This window comes from Sciurus vulgaris, assembly GCF_902686455.1.
Source record: "Sciurus vulgaris genome assembly, chromosome: 5".
NCBI classification, from domain to species: Eukaryota; Metazoa; Chordata; class Mammalia; order Rodentia; family Sciuridae; genus Sciurus; species Sciurus vulgaris.
The window spans coordinates 131,522,839-131,541,377 of NC_136465.1; the positions used below are offsets into that span (position 1 = coordinate 131,522,839).

The 18,539-nt window shown below is 35.8% G+C and overlaps 1 protein-coding gene and 1 long non-coding RNA gene across 2 annotated transcripts; both read left to right on the forward strand.

Moving 5' to 3' along the window:
• Window positions 1-7,957: 7,957 nt before the first annotated feature.
• LOC306661636 lies at window positions 7,958-12,920 on the forward strand. Its single transcript, XR_013763916.1, has 3 exons — window positions 7,958-8,164; window positions 8,199-9,021; window positions 9,671-12,920. It is a non-coding gene; the product is annotated as an uncharacterized lncRNA (long non-coding RNA).
• Window positions 9,024-9,651, forward strand: LOC306661635 (protein LLP homolog). Its single transcript, XM_079140696.1, has one exon. It carries the CDS (start codon window positions 9,071-9,073, stop codon window positions 9,452-9,454), a length of 384 nt encoding a protein of 127 aa, XP_078996822.1. The 5' UTR covers window positions 9,024-9,070; the 3' UTR covers window positions 9,455-9,651.
• Window positions 12,921-18,539: the final 5,619 nt, after the last annotated feature.

The following is an 18,539-nucleotide window of genomic DNA, read 5'->3' on the forward strand; positions in this document are numbered from 1 at the left end:
ATTTGCCCAGTTTGTCCTTGAATCTGGAGTTCCTACTGTCTTAGCCTCCTAAGTGACTGGGGTTACAGGTGTGAGCCAGGGGCTCCATAGTATTCAGCATTCTGTTGACTTTTCATTTTGTTTATTTGTTTACTAGCAGCAGGGATCGAATCCAGGGACGCTTAACCACTAAGCCACAACCCCAGCCCTTTTTGTTTTTTTATTTTGAGACAGGGTCTCACTAAGTTGCTTTGGGCTTTGCTAAATTGCTGAGGCTGGCTTTGAACTTGTGATCCTTCTGCCTCAGCTTCCCTAGTCACTTTGATTACAGGTGTGTGCCGCCACACCTGGCTTGGTTTTTCATTTTAGGCAGTAGCTACTTTCTTCTATAAAATGTAAGAATCAGTAATCATAATCTATGACCTGTAAACATTCATATATACTTCCCTTTTTCTCATTTTCCATTTATATGATGTCAGATTTTGGGGGCTAAATTATTAAAACTATGCAAATATTTTTTAGAGTTGAGTTATAAAATTCACTGTGATTATATTTTTTTCTTGTTCAACTTATTCTTTTTCCAGGTAATTATCCCACTTTAGAATTTCTTGTACCTTGTGCCTTTTATTAATACATCTGCAATTCATTGACAGATCTAAATCACCTTTTGATATGATTGAACCTATAGGGTTATCTGTCAGATCTGTTTTCTCCTTGGAGACGACCTTTTGCATTCTGAACAGACTTTCACACAGTTCTCCCATTTTTCCATTAGGCATTTTGTCTTACTTCAGTTGTGACTTAGGTTCTTAAATTTGAGGTGTCTTTTCTCTAGAAGAACAACTCCAGACTTTTATCAGGGATAGAGAGAAGTTTGGTTTTCACTGTGAGGTCACTTATATGAACCTTATTTTTTTCACGTATTTTTCTTTTTCTTTTTTGTTACTGGGAATTCAACCCAGTGGCACTCTGCTACTAAGCTAGATCTCCAATCCTTTTTATTTTGAAATAGGGTCTAAGTTGCTGAGGGTCTTGTTAAGTTTCTGTGGCTGACATGGATCTTGTGATCCTCCTGCCTCAACCTCTGCAGTGTCTGGGACTATAGGTGTGCTCTACACCCGGCCCCAGCTAAGTAGTAGTAGTAGTAGTAGTAGTATGTGTGTGTGTGTGTGTGTGTGTGTGTGTGTGTGTGTGTAAGTAAGTGGTGCTGAAAATCAAACCCAAAGCCTCATATATGCTAGACAAGTGCTCTAGAACTTTTCCCAGAAATTTTTTATCATCCCAAACTAGAACTACCCATTACATAATAACTCTTTAATTCCTTCTCAGCTAGCCATTAGTAACCATTATTCTACTTTCATTTACATCATCTTGCTTTGGAATGCCTCTCCCTTTCAGATTTATGATTCAGTTTTCTTCGTCTTGATAGGATAGTTTCTCCATTTCTCATTTCCAAAATGTTGTTGATGTTTTCTCATTTGCTGCTTCATCTTTTGCATCTTTTCCATTTTCTTCATCCTTATGGCTTTTATGCTTCTAAAAACTCTTAATTTTTTAAAGTAAGGTTTCAGAAAGAAGTCAAGGTCATTCATTCATGATTAACTGAAGGACTGCCCCTCATCTGTTTTTTAAAATTTAGATATCTTTTATTAAGAATTTATTAGCAGCTGGGTGTGATGGCACTTCTCTGTAGTCCCAGCTACTTAAGACACTGAGGCAGGAGGATTGTTTGAGCCCAGGAAGTCTAGGTCCATCACCTGGACAACATAGTGAGACTGTTTTAAACAAAAATAACAACAAAACCCCTGGAATTTACAGGTATGCCAAACCAAAGGAGTTTTAGATTCACATTAACTCTAAAATTAAGCTTGATTAATAAACTCCTTCTTAATCACTGGTTGCTATTGTGTTGGCAGGGTTTTGATTGCCCAGGCCCTTCACAACCTTGAGCACCATCCCCTTCCTTGCACACATTAAGATGGTGCTATTTTGCTGAACCACATTCTGTACTTTTACCGTAGTATTTTTCATAGTGATTAGCACTTGATCTTTCTGTGGGAGTCATTTTGGGGAGAGGCTGTTAGCCAGAGATTTTTGTAGAAGTCTGTTGTTCAAAATGCAATTGAGTTATTTCCTTTTCTGTACAACTCTGAGTGCTCTAGACAGGGTTAATTACCCCTTCTGTGTCTTGACACCTGTGAATAACTGTTTTCTTCTTTGTATGTTAGATTTGCTTATCTAAACTAGATACCTAAATTACATGATCTCTCCATCTTTTTTTCTTACACTGTTTTCTGAAGTTTTGGAGAACGTGCCTGCATTCTGACGCAGTTCATTGCCCATGACAGATAATAATTATAATTATTTACTAAATGAATAAATAGTCCATCTGGATTGATATAATGTCTTTTCTGGCAAGTGTATTGTTGTTGTGCCCCTAATCACTAATGTCCATTGAAAGCTATGCCAAAAACTGTATTAAATGCTTTTATTTGTTATTGGGTCAATACTGTATAGTGATTCAGGGATGTGCCTAGGTTCACAGAAACAAACACATCTCTTAACCTTTCTGTGCTTTAGTTTCTTTACCTGTGAAATAGAGGTAATAATACCTATGTCATGTTGAGAGATTAAATGAATACATCTAGGGTACTAGCTCAGTACCCTACCTGTTCTTTTTTTTTTTTTTTTTTAAAGTTCTGGGGGTTGAGCCCAGACTGAGTTACATACCTAGCCCTTTTTATTTTTTATTTTGAGACAGGATCTCACTACGTTGCTGAGGCTGGCTTTGTTCTTGTGAATTTCCTGCCTCAGTCTCTGGAGTTGTTGGGATTAGAGGTGTGGGCAACATGCCTTCTCACATTGTCTTTTAATGAATCTGTTTTTCATCTTTGTGGGTTTATTAGCCACTATAATAGCATTAGAACCTGTGAGTGAAAATCAAGCTAAAATGACGAATCTAACTAGAATGCAAATTATTTGGCACTTTGAAGCTCTTTGTACATATATGCACATTGTGAACTTATTTCCAGGGACAATAATAGATTATGGCACTTAGATAATAACTTAAACTAAAGAAGTAATGTGCATAGTGTTACATACTTATTACTTAATTCTGGCATGTTGGTTTAAAATTCTGGAAATCTCAGGTTTGTTATTTTTTCTTTTTTGTACACTTTTTAAAATGTATTTTTTAGTTACAGGTGGACACAATACCTTTATTTTGTCTTATGTGGTGCTGAGGATGAACCCAGGGCCTTGCACTTGCTAGGTGAGCACTCTACCAGTGAGCCACAACTCCAGCCCTGTTTTTTATTTTATTTCATCTACTAAATGGGTACATTATTAGGAGTTATGAAGTTTGTTCTGAAAAGTTAGTGAAGAAATATACGTAACCTAAAAATGAATTTTAAAAATACCTTCTTAAATACTGGCTGCTCTTGTTACTGTTCACTCCTAACTGGATTTTCTGCACAATCTTAATTCAGTCAAACTAAACCAGGGATGGCAATGTTATTTGGTGTGACAATTCCCAGTGCTTTGTAATAGCAATCTTGAGGTTTTTTTTTAGGCCTTTGCCAGACTCCAGAGAGTTGTTACCTGTTTCCTGTGTCTGTCAGTTTTGAAGGAGGGGAAGTGGCATTTACATGTGTCTTAGGTTTGCCATTGGTGCTGTAAACTTTGTCTCTTTCTATACACTCTCTTTCTCTGTTCTCTTCAGGTTTCATGTACTTTTTGTTCTTGCACCTTATTCTGTTAGGAGTTTGATACTTCATTTTTATTTTTAGTGTCTTAGATGTTCCTGTTGTTACTTTGTAGCATAATTACTCTTCACAATAGAGTAGTAATTCAGGACTAGCCTTAGGTCCTTTTTAGTCCTTCTTCTAGACTGCTCATAAAACACAAATATAGCTAACTTTTAAGGCTGCCTTAGACATGTCTCATTTTTAAAGAAGAGCTAGATTTTGTGTGAACCTTTTCTTTGAATTCCTTTGTGTAAAAATCTCCTGTTGGGCTTAGTGTAAGCTAACCAATTGCAAAGGAACTTTTCCATATGGGGATTAGTGGCATTCTTTTATAAGTGGGTGAATTGTGACCAGATTGTTTTTGTTAATTGGCATTAATTTAAATTCAATGTTTAATATATAAGTTAAATTCTGAGTATGAAATAACAGCCAATATAAAATTGGTAATTAATGAACTAGTCCTTTACACATAGGCAAAAATGATGTTTTACTTCATAACACATCCTGGGAGTTATAGAGAATGAACTTGTGGATAGAGTAACTGTTTTTACATTTCTTTATCACTTTTTTTTTAAATAATTTTTTTTAGTGTTTGATGAACCTTTATTTTTATTCATTTATTTATATGCAGTGTTGAGAACTGAACCCAGTGCCTCACACATGCTAGACAAGTGCTCTACCTCTGAACCACAACTTCAGCCCCCTCTTTATCACTTTTTCTATGTTAATGCATCCAGGATATTTATGAATTATAAATCAGAACATTATTTATATTAAGTTGAATTTTAAATTACTGCCCTTGGACTTATTATAATTCTAATGGTATTCAATGAACTTCAGTTCACTTGATCTTTTAATAATATCACTCTACTAATAAACAGTGTTCTTTGGGTAAGTGGCTTAATTCTTTTTTCTGGGAGGAGTGGTAACGAGGGATTAAACTCAGTGGCCCTTGACCACTGAGCCACATCCCCAACCCTAGTTTGTATTTTATTTAGAGACAGGGTCTCACTGGAGTTGCTTAGCACCTCACTTTTGCTGAGGCTGGCTTTGAATTCCTGATCCTTCTGCCTCAGCTCCCCCAAGCCGCTGGGATTACACACAGTTGCTTAATTCTTAAGGCCTCAACTATTTTAGTCTTAACAAAGCTCTAATATGTGATTGCCATGAACCCTGTAATTCTGTAACACCCTCTACTCCCAGATCTCTGCCAAAATTCAGTGTTTGGCTTTTTCTTCTGATTTTAGATACATTAGGTATACATTAGACATCAATATACGTTTCCAATTGCTTGGTTTTATTTTCTAAATTTTCATCTGAATTAAAAATTTCTGATTATTCTTTTATTTGCTAAAACATGAAGTAATCCTCCCTTATCTATAGGTGATATGTTCCAAGAACACAGTGCGTGCTCGAAAGCATGCACCAAGCACTTTCTATACTATATTTTTTTCTATACACATGTACCTTTGTAAAGTTTAATTTATAAGTTAGGCACGGTAGGAGATTAACAACATTAACTAATAATAAAATACATTAATTATAACAATATACTGTAATAAAGTTGCTAGCATCACTACTCTTGTGCTTTCGGGTTCTTATTTAGTACAATATGGGTTATCTGATCACAAATACTGTGATATTATGATACTCAGTATAGTTGATGAGACCACTACCAAGTGACCAATTGGCAGATAGTATATACAGCGTAGGTATGCTGGATAAATTCATGTCCTGTGTGGGACAGATCTTAATGTGCAAGATTTTATCACACTACTTAGAATGGTACATAATTAAAACTTGTGTTTGGGCTGGGAGTGTAGCTCAATGATAGTGTGCATGCTGAGCCATGTGGAAGGCCCTGGGTTTGATTCCTAGCGTTCAAAACAAAAAAAAAACTTAAAAATTATTTCTGGAGTTTTTAGACCATGGTTCACCAGATAGCTGAAACCATAGAAAGTGAAACCATGGATGGGACTACTGTCATTTCAACTCTACATGGTAACAATTCTGTATGGAAACTGGCTCCTGAGATTTTCAGAAAACAAGATTTAGTCTCCCGGTTCCACTCTCCCCACAAATCTTGTGTCATATATACTGACAAATAAGAAAATTTGAAATTTAACCTGTAGACAATGAGAAAAGTATTACCAAACTATAAAAGAGAACTGTAGAGAAATGTGGCAGAGGAAGAGGAATGTATACCAGCCTGTGAGAATCAGACACTGATTTGCTGGGTACTATTTTAATAGAGAAGTGAATTGTTCTGCTGTGCAGATGTTTTACTGAGTTATTTGTTAAAACGAGAGGAGGCAGGCCTGATGGTACATGCCTGTAATCCCAGCAGTTTGGGAGACTGAGGAAGGAAGATGACAAGTTCAAGGCCCGCCTCAGCGATTTAGTGAGACCTCCATCTCAAAATAAGAAAAAGGGCTGGGATGCTCAGTGTTAAAAGTGCCGGTGGGTTCAATTCGTGTGTGTGTGTGTGTGTGTGTGTGTGTGTGTGTGTGTTTTCTTTACCGTTGGCAGTACTGGGGATTCAACCCCAGGTGCTCTACCTCTGAACTACATCCCCAGCCCTTTTAATTTTATATTTTTAGATAGGGTCTCCCTAGGTTGTTTAGGGCCTCGCCAAATTGTTGTGGCTGGCCTTGAATTTGTTATCCTCCTGCCTCAGCCTCCCACATTGCTGGGATTATAGGTGCCCAGTTGACCTTAGTGGCTCAATCAGGTGGCTCCTTGATTATCAAGCAGTAGGTGAAAAACGCCATATGGGAAGACATGTTGGGAATAAAAAGGTTGATGTCAGGCATGCAAGAATGATTTCTGTTCCATCAATGAAAACTACTTTTTGTGTTTTCATTTTCCTGTGTCATCATTTCTCCTTTATAGTGTTCCTTTGGAATAAATCTAAAGTTGCCTTGACCATAAGATTTCCAATAATTCCCAATAAATTCCAATAAATTCATAGATTGAAAGTGGGCAGTTTTAACTTTTTGTGTTTCTTTGTAGAGATTGAAAATAGATTTTTTTTTTTTTTTTTTTCTGTTTCCTGGTGAGGTGGGGAGGTGAGAATGGGTGTCACCACAATCAGATGTGTCTGTCAGAATTCCTGAATGTAGTAAAATCAATTCAAGCTAGGTATGGTGGTGCACACATGTAATCTCAGCAACTCAGGAGCCTGAGGCTGGAGGATTCCAAGTTCTAGGCCAATCTGAGCAATTTAGTGAGATCCTGCCTCAGAAAACAAAAACAACTAAAAGGGCTCGGAGTGGTAGCCTCAAGGTACAGAACCCATGGGTTCAATCCCTAGTAATACCAAAAAAAAAAAAAAAAAAAAAAAAAAAATTTAGGACAGGTGTGTTAGGTGTGGCGCATATGGTTCTTGTCTATAATTCCAGTGACTCCAGAGGCAGAGCAGGAGGATAGCAAGTTGTGGGTCAGCCTTGGCAATTTAGTGAGACCCTTAGCAACTTAGACCCTCTTAAAAAACAAACAAACAAAAAAAAACGGAGCTTAGTGGCAAAGCATCCCTGGTTAGATACCCAGTACCAAACAACAAAGAGAAGAAACAAAAACAATTCAAGCATATCTTATATTTTTAAAGGATATTGTGTTGAACCCAGTGGCTCAACAAATTGTTATAAGGGCTAAGCAGCCAGAAACAATGCCTAAAATCACATTGCACAATGATTCCCATGAGGATGCCAGTACCATCTAGAGACAGACAGACGCCACAAACTGCTCCAGTAACACTGCTGGCTCCAGATAACTCTAAATGCTGCCACCAATGCCCTGGACTTGACCTTGCTGCAGTTTTTCAATTAGTATCACAGCCAGTTCCTTCTGCTCTCTGTTTTTCTGCTCACTTGTTGCCCATTCCTAGCCTGAGCTAGATCTGTATTTGACGAAGCACATGTCTTAGATATAAAGGAAATGTGGGGAAGAGTTGAACCTTATGAAAACATAAGATGGGTGAAGTTCTTAAAGTTAAGATGTACTCATTATTGTATTAAACTGACTAATTTTTTTTCCCTGGTATGTTTAGCTCAAACTTCTGTAAATTAAATCTGTTAGATTGAGTTCACTAAGCTTAAGATTTTGTGCATGTTCTATGTATATGTTTTGGTATTTTAAAGAAAGTTGAAAATTTGTGACTTTAATTTATCTTTTAAACCAATGATTAAGTGATTTCTGTTACGTGCGTGTGTGTGTGTGTGTGTGTGTGTGTGTGTGTGAGTGTATTTATTTATTTTTATTTTTTGTGCTGGAGGTCAAATCCAGGGCCTCATACAAGCTAGGCAAGTACTCTAACATTGAGATGTACCCTCAGCCTGATTTGACTCTTTCTCATTTTGTGACTATTTTTATAGTTCATTCTGCTATAGGCTACAACTTAATAAAATGCTTTCTTTCTGAAAATCAGTGCTTGGAACTGAGTTATGAGAGAGAGAGAGAGAGAGAGAGAGAGAGAGAGAGAGAGAGAGAGAGATATCATGGACATGAAGAATAGGGGAGATGGAGAGACCAAGACTGAGGGAGAAATGTCATACACACACAGAGCTCGAAAGGAGAGATAGAGGCAAATACATATGGAAGGGGATGTGCATATGTTACCCTATACACTACAAGCAGCATTTTACACACACAAACATACACACACACATGCGTATATATATATTTTTTTGTTAGTTATATAGCCAGTTGAAAAATGATAGGCTTCTTTCCTCCTTTGCTTTAGGAAAGTCATCAGACCCCCCTACCTCCCATTTTTAAAGTTTGAATCAATGCTTTCCCTAGAGTAAGCAGTAGGTATTAAACTTCTCTACCAGTTTTCAATTTAAATTGACTTACTTTAGTTCAAAGCTAAAAAGTGTAGTGGTATCTAGGAATAATAGATAGAAACTGATACTTAACTTGGGGAGTATCCAACTTGGTTTAAGAGGGAAAAATCATAAAGACAAGCTCCCATACTTTCTATGCTGTCAACCAATCTAGAGCATTTCTTCATAAAGTACATCTCTTTTTAATAATTCCTTTGAAAGTACAAATCTGTCCTGTGGAGTTTTCTATGTTACCAAAACAGTATTTATAGTAATATTATTTTTTTCATTTTTGCCCTTTGGATAAAATGGACAGCTATACTTTTTATAAAATTGAAGATTGAGTGCCCGTCTCTACACACAATTCATGTAAACTGTCTAAATGTGGGCTGGGTGCTAGAGAAATGCTGATGGAAGGTACATGTCCTTGAAATTAAAAGTGACCTTTGTTCCCTTAAGTATTAAAATTTCAGGCCGGAAGGCGGAAGTTCTGGTCGACGTGCTGCTTACAGAAGGTAAAAGATGACTAAAAGCTTACGGAGTAAGTGGAAAAGGAAGATGCGTGCTGAAAAGAGGAAAAAGAATGCTCCAAAAGAGCTCAACAGACTTAAAAGTATTCTCAAAATAGGCAGTGATGTTTTAATGAAAGATGTTGAAGAAATAGCAACTGTGGTGGTACCCAAACATTGTCAAGGGAAAACACAGTGTGAGGTGAAAGATGAAAATGATGACATGAAAATGGAGACTGAGATTAAGAGAAATAAAAAGACTCTTCTAGACCAGCATGGACAGTACCCCATGTGGATGAACCAGAGGCAAAGAAAAAGACTGAAGGCAAAGCGAGAGAAAGGAAAGGGGAAGAGCAAAGCAAAAGCAGCAAAGGCAGCAAAGGGTTTGGCCTGGTAGACCCTTAAAAGCTTGAAAAATTCCACATGGGACACATTTTTGATTGGAAAATGTATACCTTGATTTTGACTCTCACTAAATAAAAACTATTTGTTTTCATATTTTAAATTAATCTTTTTTTCTTCAAACCCAGAATAACTCCTCAAGATTGTTTTGGGAACTCGAATAAAGTATTTTCTTTGGTTAAAAAAAATAAAAATAAAAAAAAAATTTCAGTATGGAGTATACTGTGCTTTTTGTCCTAATTCCTATCTGATTTTCCTAATAAGGTGAAAATTTTAATTTGAGAACTGTTATTGTTATTCTTTTTTTTCTTTGGTCCATTGCAAGCTGTATAAAATGAATTTTTGTATCTGTGTAATTGGTGTTAAATATTCTCTCTCTCTCCTTTGTTTTTCCCCTGTTTTGGTTCTGGGATTGAACTCAGAGTTGCTTAACCACTGAACCACATATCCACCCCTTTATTTCTTAGTTTGAGGCAGGATCTTGCTACATTGCTCAGTTCCTTTCTAAATTGCTGAGGATGACTTTGAATTTGGGATCTTCCTGCCTCAGCCTCCTGAGCCTCTGGGATTGTCCAAACTATTTTATTAAACCGACAATCCTCAAATGAGCAACAGTACTTAGCTAATGATAAGTTGATTCATCTATTTAAGAAATGTCCTGTTGGACCAGAGAAGTGATTCGTTTAGCTACCCCAGACTGTCCTAAAGAGCTACACCTAGAATATAGGTTACTTACTTAGAGTTCTATAATTTCTAAAGGGCACTTGGGCCATTTTAAATTACTTTAACTTGTTTACTATAGTCAGAATTCATGTATTCAGTTTGTTTAGCATTGCAGTATGTTCTGATTTAAATATCATATATATTAATCTAAAATATCTTATAGATTTATTGGAATGGGTAATTCTGGGAGGAGGGAAATCACCATTTATAATGCGAACTTCAGTTCTTTCCTTGCTCATAAACTGCTTCAGTTTCTTCATCTGTAAACAGGGTTTTTTTTGTTCTTTGTTTTCCTACTTTCAAAATTGTTCTGGTATTTCTAATATAGCCAATTTGTGGGGTTTGTCTTTTTTTTTTGCTCTTCTTCCTAGCATTTTTTTCCTACATGGCATTTAAATGTAGAATATTAAGCAAATTCTTGAGGAATAATGAAGTAGGTCCATGTTATGATAGCCACTGAATTCATTTGGATTGTCTTATGACTGTAACTAAGGTTTTGTGAATTTCAGGAGAAATAATATTTCATAGCAGTAGTTCAGAGAAAACATATAGCTTATTTTATGGTGTGAGTTGTACCCCAAGGGTTTACATGTAAGAAGCTTGGTCCTCAATGTGGTGATGTTGGAATGTGGTGGAACCTTTAAGAGGTAGAGCTTAATGAAAGATAATTAGGGCACTCATGGCATTGCCCTGATGGAAGTAATGTAGATCTTGGGGAACCCTAGTTTGTTCTTAAAATTGGGTTGTTCTAAAAGAGCAAGGCTGGCCCCTTCCTGATTTCAGGCTTCCTGTCTTGCTGTGTGATCTCTTCCACATGCAGTCCTTTCATTACAATATCATCTGCCACAAGCCTATCACCAGAACAGAGCCACCTGTTAAAGGCTTGGAATGTCAGCCTCTACAACTGAGACAAATAATTCTCTTTATTTATTTATTTTTAAATAAAGAACCCATAATCAGGTAATCCATTACCTGAAAATGCACTACGACATCTTGTTTTGGAATATGATTTTATTAAAGGCTCTTTCATGAGACATGAATTTGCTAGAACTTTGTTAAACATTGGTCATTCCTTCTTTCATTCCCCCTTTTACAGAGCCCACCATGAGAAATTACCTTAGAGTTTGACTGTGAGAAATGTTGTCTGTATATCCTATAATTTGCTGAAAAAAATCTTTAGAGCCTACCAGAAAAATGAAGATAGAATTTTACCCCTAGCAGATAAAGGAGAAATTGAGGGGGAAAAAATCATGAATATTTTTGATTGACTTGTTCTGAAGTTGTGGATAATCCTCTAGAAAATAAAGGGGATGAAGTGTACTTTATAAAAATTGCTTTACATCTGAGGAAGTTAATGGACCAGGCTGACAGTTGACAGTTTCTGGGGCACATTCCTCTGAAGATGGCCTTTTCAGGAAGAGGCTATCAAATGCAAAGCCATTTTGGTAATCTAGTAGAAGGGGTAATATCAGAAGCAATCCCCCCCCCCTTTTTTTTTGTACTTGGGGTTGAACCCAAGAGTACTTTACCACTGAACCCAACCCTTTTATTTTTTATTTTGAGACAGGCCTTACTTGCTAAGTTGCTTATGGCATCAATAAATTCCAGAGGCTGGTCTCAAACTTGTGATCCTCCTGTCTCAGCCTCCCGAGTTTCTAGGATTACAGGCGTGCATCACCACGCCTGGCAACAAGGCAAAGAAATTAAAATTAAATTACAATGCCAAGAAATTCTTCACAACAGTTATTTTGTGTATTGTGTTAAAATTCCTGAAAAATAATACAGCTAGACTCTGGTGATGTTTATTTAGATTTTTATATATCCCTTATGCATATTGTTGAAAATATAGAAGAAAATAATTTCTGGAGGTAAGAGTAACAGTGTTTAAGAGTTGTATGTTAAGATGTAAAACTGTTTCTTACTAAAAATACATTTTATACTTTCCTAGAATATTAATAGCCTGTCTGTATACAGAAGGTTTTAAAATATGACATTCATGTTGTATATGAGTTTACACAAAAGAGATACTGACTATAGAGAGATTGGTGTGTATTGAAGTTTTAAGAGACAGTGTTTACTCTATGCTGTGAACTTTCGTTCTTTCAGCTGCCAAAACAAAAAAGCAAATGCCGCAGGTAATATTCCCAGTATTGATTTCAAACTGTACAGACCATTCCATTATCTTTATTTGATCCTATTTTCAGATCTGCATAGTTGTTGTTGCTGAGAAACACTATAATCATAAATTGGCTTTTTAAAAATGTTTTATTATTTATAATTGGTATCTTGAGAGAATGTGTCCTCTCTTCTCTCCTCACCCCTTTTCCCCTCTCCTCTTCATTCTTAACCATCAGTGCAATGAATGGAGATTATGAGGGAATTTTTTTTAAGTGTTCATTTTGCTGAAAATCCCAGGACAAATGTATTTATAATACTGGCATATGTATTCAGTCCTTTGGGAAAATTTAATCATGTTGAATTTCTCCTCTGTGTAAGTCAGAAAGTTGTCTTGATATTAAATGGCATAGTTTTCAGTAATGGTTATTTGTTTCAAGAAATTTTCATTTTCTCTGAATAATTGATGACATTTACTGGGTAATGTGTCCTGATAATTAAGGAATCATTTTGGTTTTTATTTCAGAGTAGATATATTATTTTACTGTGTTGTGTAGGCTGTAGTCACATCTAATAATAATGCTAAGTTTACGGGGCTGGGGAGATAGCTCAGTCGGTAGAGTGCTTGCCTTGTAAGCACAAGGCCCTGGGTTTGATTCCCAGCACTGCCCAAAAAAAAAAAAAAAAAAAAAAAAAAAAAAGCTAAGTTTATAACTTAGAAAATATTCCTGTACAGTAGTTTCTTTTGTAGTACCAGAGATTGAACCCAGGGATACTTAACCACTGAGCCACATCCCCGCCCTTTTACTTTTTATTTGAGATAGTATCTTGCTGTGTTGGTCAGGGCCTTACTAAGTTGCTGAGGCTGACTTGGAACCTGAGATCCTCCTGCCTCAGCCTCCCAAGCTGCTGGGATTACCGATATGTACCACACCACCCAGCTGTATTTCTTTTGTGAAGGACTGTTTAATATATTTGCCCTGTTTAATATATTAATAATAATTAATATATTATTAATGGGTTATTTGGGGTTTTTTGTTATTAAGTGTTTTGAGTTCTTTATGTGTTCTAGATATTAATCTTGTATCAGAAGAGTAGTTAGAAAAGATTTTTCTCTCATTCTGTAGGTTCTTTACATTGTTAATTGTTTCCTTTGCTGTCTAGCTTTTTAATTTGATGCCATCCCATTTATTAACTCTTGACATTATTTTCTGAGTTTTATGGATCCTATTGAGAAAGTTGTTACCTGCCCCAGACAAATTTGAACATTAAATTTCATCATCTAATTCTTGATACCCCTGCTGATTGTTTTCATTTTACTCTTATTTTATTTTTATACCTTGGTTTATGTGATAGGCATATAACCAGTGCTTTGTGAACTTAAAAGGAAAATAAATTGTTCAGATGAAAGGTATGTGGATAAGTTAGTTTTTGGGCAGTTCAAAAGATCTCTTGCCAGAAGTAGTATATTTATTTTGGTCTTCAGGGACTGTTTCACGGGATCACTGACAGAGTCATACCTGCTGTTTTCTCTATCCCCTAGTTATCTCTGTTAAGACCCTGAAGATTGCCAGCCAAAGGATACTTAAACGACACAGTAGACTTCAGCCTAGGGGGAGTTTGTTTATGTAAAGCAAAAGTAATTTGAATTCAAGCATTCCTACCATGTTATAGTTGGTTGGTTTAGTGATGTTAAGAGTTAGTAAGTTCTTTTGATTTTCTTTGGTGGTCATAGTACCTAAAGGTAACAGATAAATTTCAAGTAAACTTTTCCTGAGGTTATTTGGAACTTTATAATGTGTTCAACAAGCAGAAATTCCTAAAGGAGTAGGAGGAAAGGGAATGCTATTTTATTGGTAATTGGGTTTTTTGAGTACTGGGGATTGAACTCAGGGGTCACTCGACCACTGAACTACATCCCCAGCCCTATTTTGTATTGTATTTAGAGACAGGTTTCACTGAGACTGACTTTAAACGCATGATCTTCCTGCCTCAGCCTCCTTAGGCACTGGGATTACAGGTGTGTGCCACTGTGCCAGGTGGTGTTTGGTTTTTAATGAAATTTATTTAATTAAAATGTTCTACTACTCCTTTGTAGAGGTGATTTAAAGACAAAACAAACATTTTTTTGTATGTCTTCCTTAATTCTTTGAAGTTGGGAACATACAAATCTTTTTAAAGGGCTAATAAGCCCTGTGGATGTTTAGCAACAAAAATCTGAAGATTGATGATAATGATGTTGTGTTTGAAGAGTACCCTTTCCAAAATGTATAACTTATTTTTCCTCACATATTCTGTCAGATAAGGAAAGCTAAGGCAGATAACTTTGGGCTTGCCCAGGGTACTAGGGATCTCTTTGATGATATTACTTGTAAAAAACAAGTCTTAAATAGAAGAAGAGGAGTAAGCCAGAGAGAACTGGTGTTTCAGAGAGAAAAACAAGTCCTGAGGCCCTGAAGTCAGAATATGCTTGATGTGTTCAAGGAAAGCAAAGAAGCCAGTGTGATTTGAATGGAATGAACAAAAGGCAGGAGAATTGTAGGAGATGAAATCAGAGAAGTAGGGAAGGTGGGGGGCGGGTTGGGTGTTTTTTTTTTTTTTTTTTTTAATGGGCCTTTGTGCCAGTGAGATGGACTCAGTTGAAGATTTTAAGCAGAGGAGTGACATGATCTAATATTCTTTGAACATGCCTGATCTGACTGACTTGTCGAGGTGACTAAGAGAATCAGGGAGATTTGACAGAATGATTACAGTAGTGTACATACAGAATAAGGTGGCATGGACTGTGGTAGACGTGGTAAAAGTGGTAGTAGTATGGATACCTTTGGAAATTGGAGCTCCCTAGAGGAACACTTCATGGATCAGAATTAGTACTTCTGCACACAATGTCTATTTGTCTATCATTTTTAATGATAATAGTAATCCTGTGTTCAGGTTTTGTTAGTTTAATGTGTCTGTTACATTTCCCTTTACCCAATGGTTTAGGCAACCACTGCTCATTTTCTAGATTGGTTATATCATCAGGGGCTACAAAATGGTGATGTTTTAATCCCAACATCTCTTCCACATCTGATATTTTGAGTCCCCAAAAAGAAGACCTGTCATTTATTGACTGCTTGATTACTCTGGGGTACTCACTGTTCAACTAAAGTATGTACCTTAGCAACTTCCAAAAGTGAATATGAACTTTTAATGTATTTAAAACTTTTAATTGAACTTTTAATGTATTTAATGTTTCAATTAGTTGGTAGTTATCTTTTTGATGTTCAATTTGATTCCCCTTTGGCTAGTGGGCACCGTTTGTCCTTCAAGTTGGCTTTATATCACTTTTTCCTACAACCCTGGTAGTCTTTGGTAGCTAGCTTCCTAGCACAACGAATACCCCAGAAGTCTAGTCACTTTAAGTGGGAAATGGTATGGAGAGACCATAATTTACAATAGGAGTAGTTTTTAACTGGGTAATAATTGCTTCAAAGCTTTTTCAGGGAAAAGAGCAAGGAATGGGTATTTATTTTTTTTGGTGCTGGGGACTGAACCTAGAAGCACTTTACCTCTGAACTACATGCCTGCCCTTTTTAGTTTTTATTTTGAGACAGGGTCTCACTAAGTTATTTAGGGCCTTGCTAAATTGCTGGGGTTGAGCTCCAATTAGTGATCCTCTTGCCTAAGAGGATATCCTCCTGTATTCCCCGAGTCTCTGGGAGTTATAGGTATGTGCCACTGCACCCAGCTAAGCAGTGAGTATTTATGAGATTAAATTGATCATAAGTTTATTGATACCCCAATTCTAATTTCAGATTATACAATTTTTATCATGATTTTTATATTTGAATCTGTTTTCTCTTATGGCTGCAATTCTTGGTTCCTGATGACAGGTATTACCTATTTGCCAGTATTTGTAGTAACAAGACTACCGAATGTAGTTTTTGAGGGTTTTGGTTTGTTTTTCCTTTTTCTTACATTTGGCTAAGAATATATTGTTAAATTTTGTTTTTAAAGTGGCTTAAAATAATTCTATGTGTGGTTATACCACCAACTTTGTATGATTTGGTTCGTTTGTTTCCATTTCTTAATTTTGTGTATTTTCTCTTTTTGAATTTATTTTGTATTTTCAATTATCTTAAAATACATCTCTAAATAAAAACTGTAAAACAAGTATAATCTGAGAAGTTTTAGCTTCTTTCCTGTCTCTTATACCCTACTTTCTCTTTTCTCCATAGGTAGCTACTTAGTTTTGGTTTATCATTCCATGTGGCTTTTCTGAAAGCAAAAGAAGAAAAGCAAATGTGTATTTATATTGAATTCCTTTAATTTTTTTACAAAAAGAGTAGCATTTTGTAAAATACCATTCAGCTATGGAATAGGAAGTAGGAAACTACTGGATTCCTTGAAGTTTATTCTTAAGGTCTGTCAGAGCAGCTTTTTACTCCTTACATAAAAATTCTTCTTTGTCTCCACAACAGGCACCTCAAAGAACACACATTTAAAAAGGAAAAGACCACCACCCAACCCTTTGCCAGTATTTGGCAAAATTGCATGTAATTCCCCTTCTAGGAGTCTTTACCAAAAGTGCACTTAATAATATTGCATGGTAACATGCTTTTGCTGTGGTTCCCTGCTTAGGACCATGTCGTCATTGTCTTTTAAGTATGTTTTTTGTTTATTGAGGAAAAAGAAACATAATGATATTGTTGGCATTAACATTATTGATGCTACAGTGAAACAAACAGCATTTTGAGATTTTACTGTTTTAAAATACTGTTAGGTTAAATATTTTATCAATTAAACTTAAGTAGTTCGTCAGTTTACTCATTCTTTCAGTAAATATTTACTGAGCACTTAATGGCATGACTCTCCTTTTAGATACTTAAAAGATACCAGTAAATAAAATGGACAGAGGGTAAATAGACAATAGATAGGAAAAAAGTTGCTTGTGTATAAAATCAGTTGATTTATTGTGTTAAAAAACGTCAATTTTAGGACTCACTTATCAGTGTCTACCTTACATTTCTTTTTACTTGTTCCAACCTCTAAATTCCTGAGTCCACTCAGGAATTTTAACCCCAAGCCAGGTGAAAGGCAATGAGGTATTCTGGTCCTGTGGGATAATAATCCATTTTATATCCCTCCCACCTCACTTTCAGCCCTGTTCATAATATTCTTTGTTAGGAGGTTGCTCAGGAAGTATTTTTATCATTCTTTCTGGTCACTGAAGTTTAGATAAGTGTCCTTAAAGATTTTAAAATATTTTTTGTTACAGTACACTCAAAAATCATATTTTTAATAACTGTACCTTTATTTCAGAAATGACCATTAAGAAGTAGATGCCTAGATACAAAGGTGATGAAACAGTCCATTTGTCATAAAGTAAGATGCATCTGTGGCTTTTCAACCAGATTAGTAAGTATAACCAAATTTTTTTTTTTTTATCAACTTTATGGTTATTTTTCTACCATGAAAAACATTGAATAAATAAATATGGTGGACATTAAAAGTATCACCTTGTATTTTTTGTTTTTATTTTGTAGTTTAATTTCAATCATGTATTTCTGGAAAGTCTGTGCTGTACCTTCTTAAGAATCATGAAGATAATATTACTGAATCAGTTTTAAAAAATTTTTTGATTGTAGATGGACACAGTTACTTTATTTTATTTATTTATTTTTATGTGGTGCTGAAGGTCGAACCCAGTACCTCACACATGCTACGCAAGCACTCTACTACAGAGCCACAACCCTAACCCTGAATCATAGTTTTAAAGAAAACATGGAAAAGAATCATTATGATACTACTATCCAAATACAACTACTCTTATAATTTTTGGATATTTATTTTCCTTCCAGTCTTTGTTCTACAGGGTTTTTAAAAATTTTAAATTGGGGGGGGGAATATATATATATATATATATTCAGTACTTGGGGTTGAACCCAGGGATACTTGACCACTGAACCACATCCCCAGTCCTTTTTGTTTTTTATTTTGAGACAGGGTCTTGCTAAGTTGCTTAGGCTCCACTAAATTGCTGAGTCTGGCCTCAAACTTGCAATCCTCCTGCCTTAGCCTCCCAAGTCACTGGGATTACAGGTGTGTGTTTTACATGTTTTTGAAATATAATTATGAACATAGTATTGTAAACAGTATGCTTCTTGAATATTTCTTCAAACCAAATTTATTTCAGAAGTTTCTACCTTGAATTAGAAATGCATCCTTCACTATGGGGTTTCTTTTTGGGGTTATGAAAA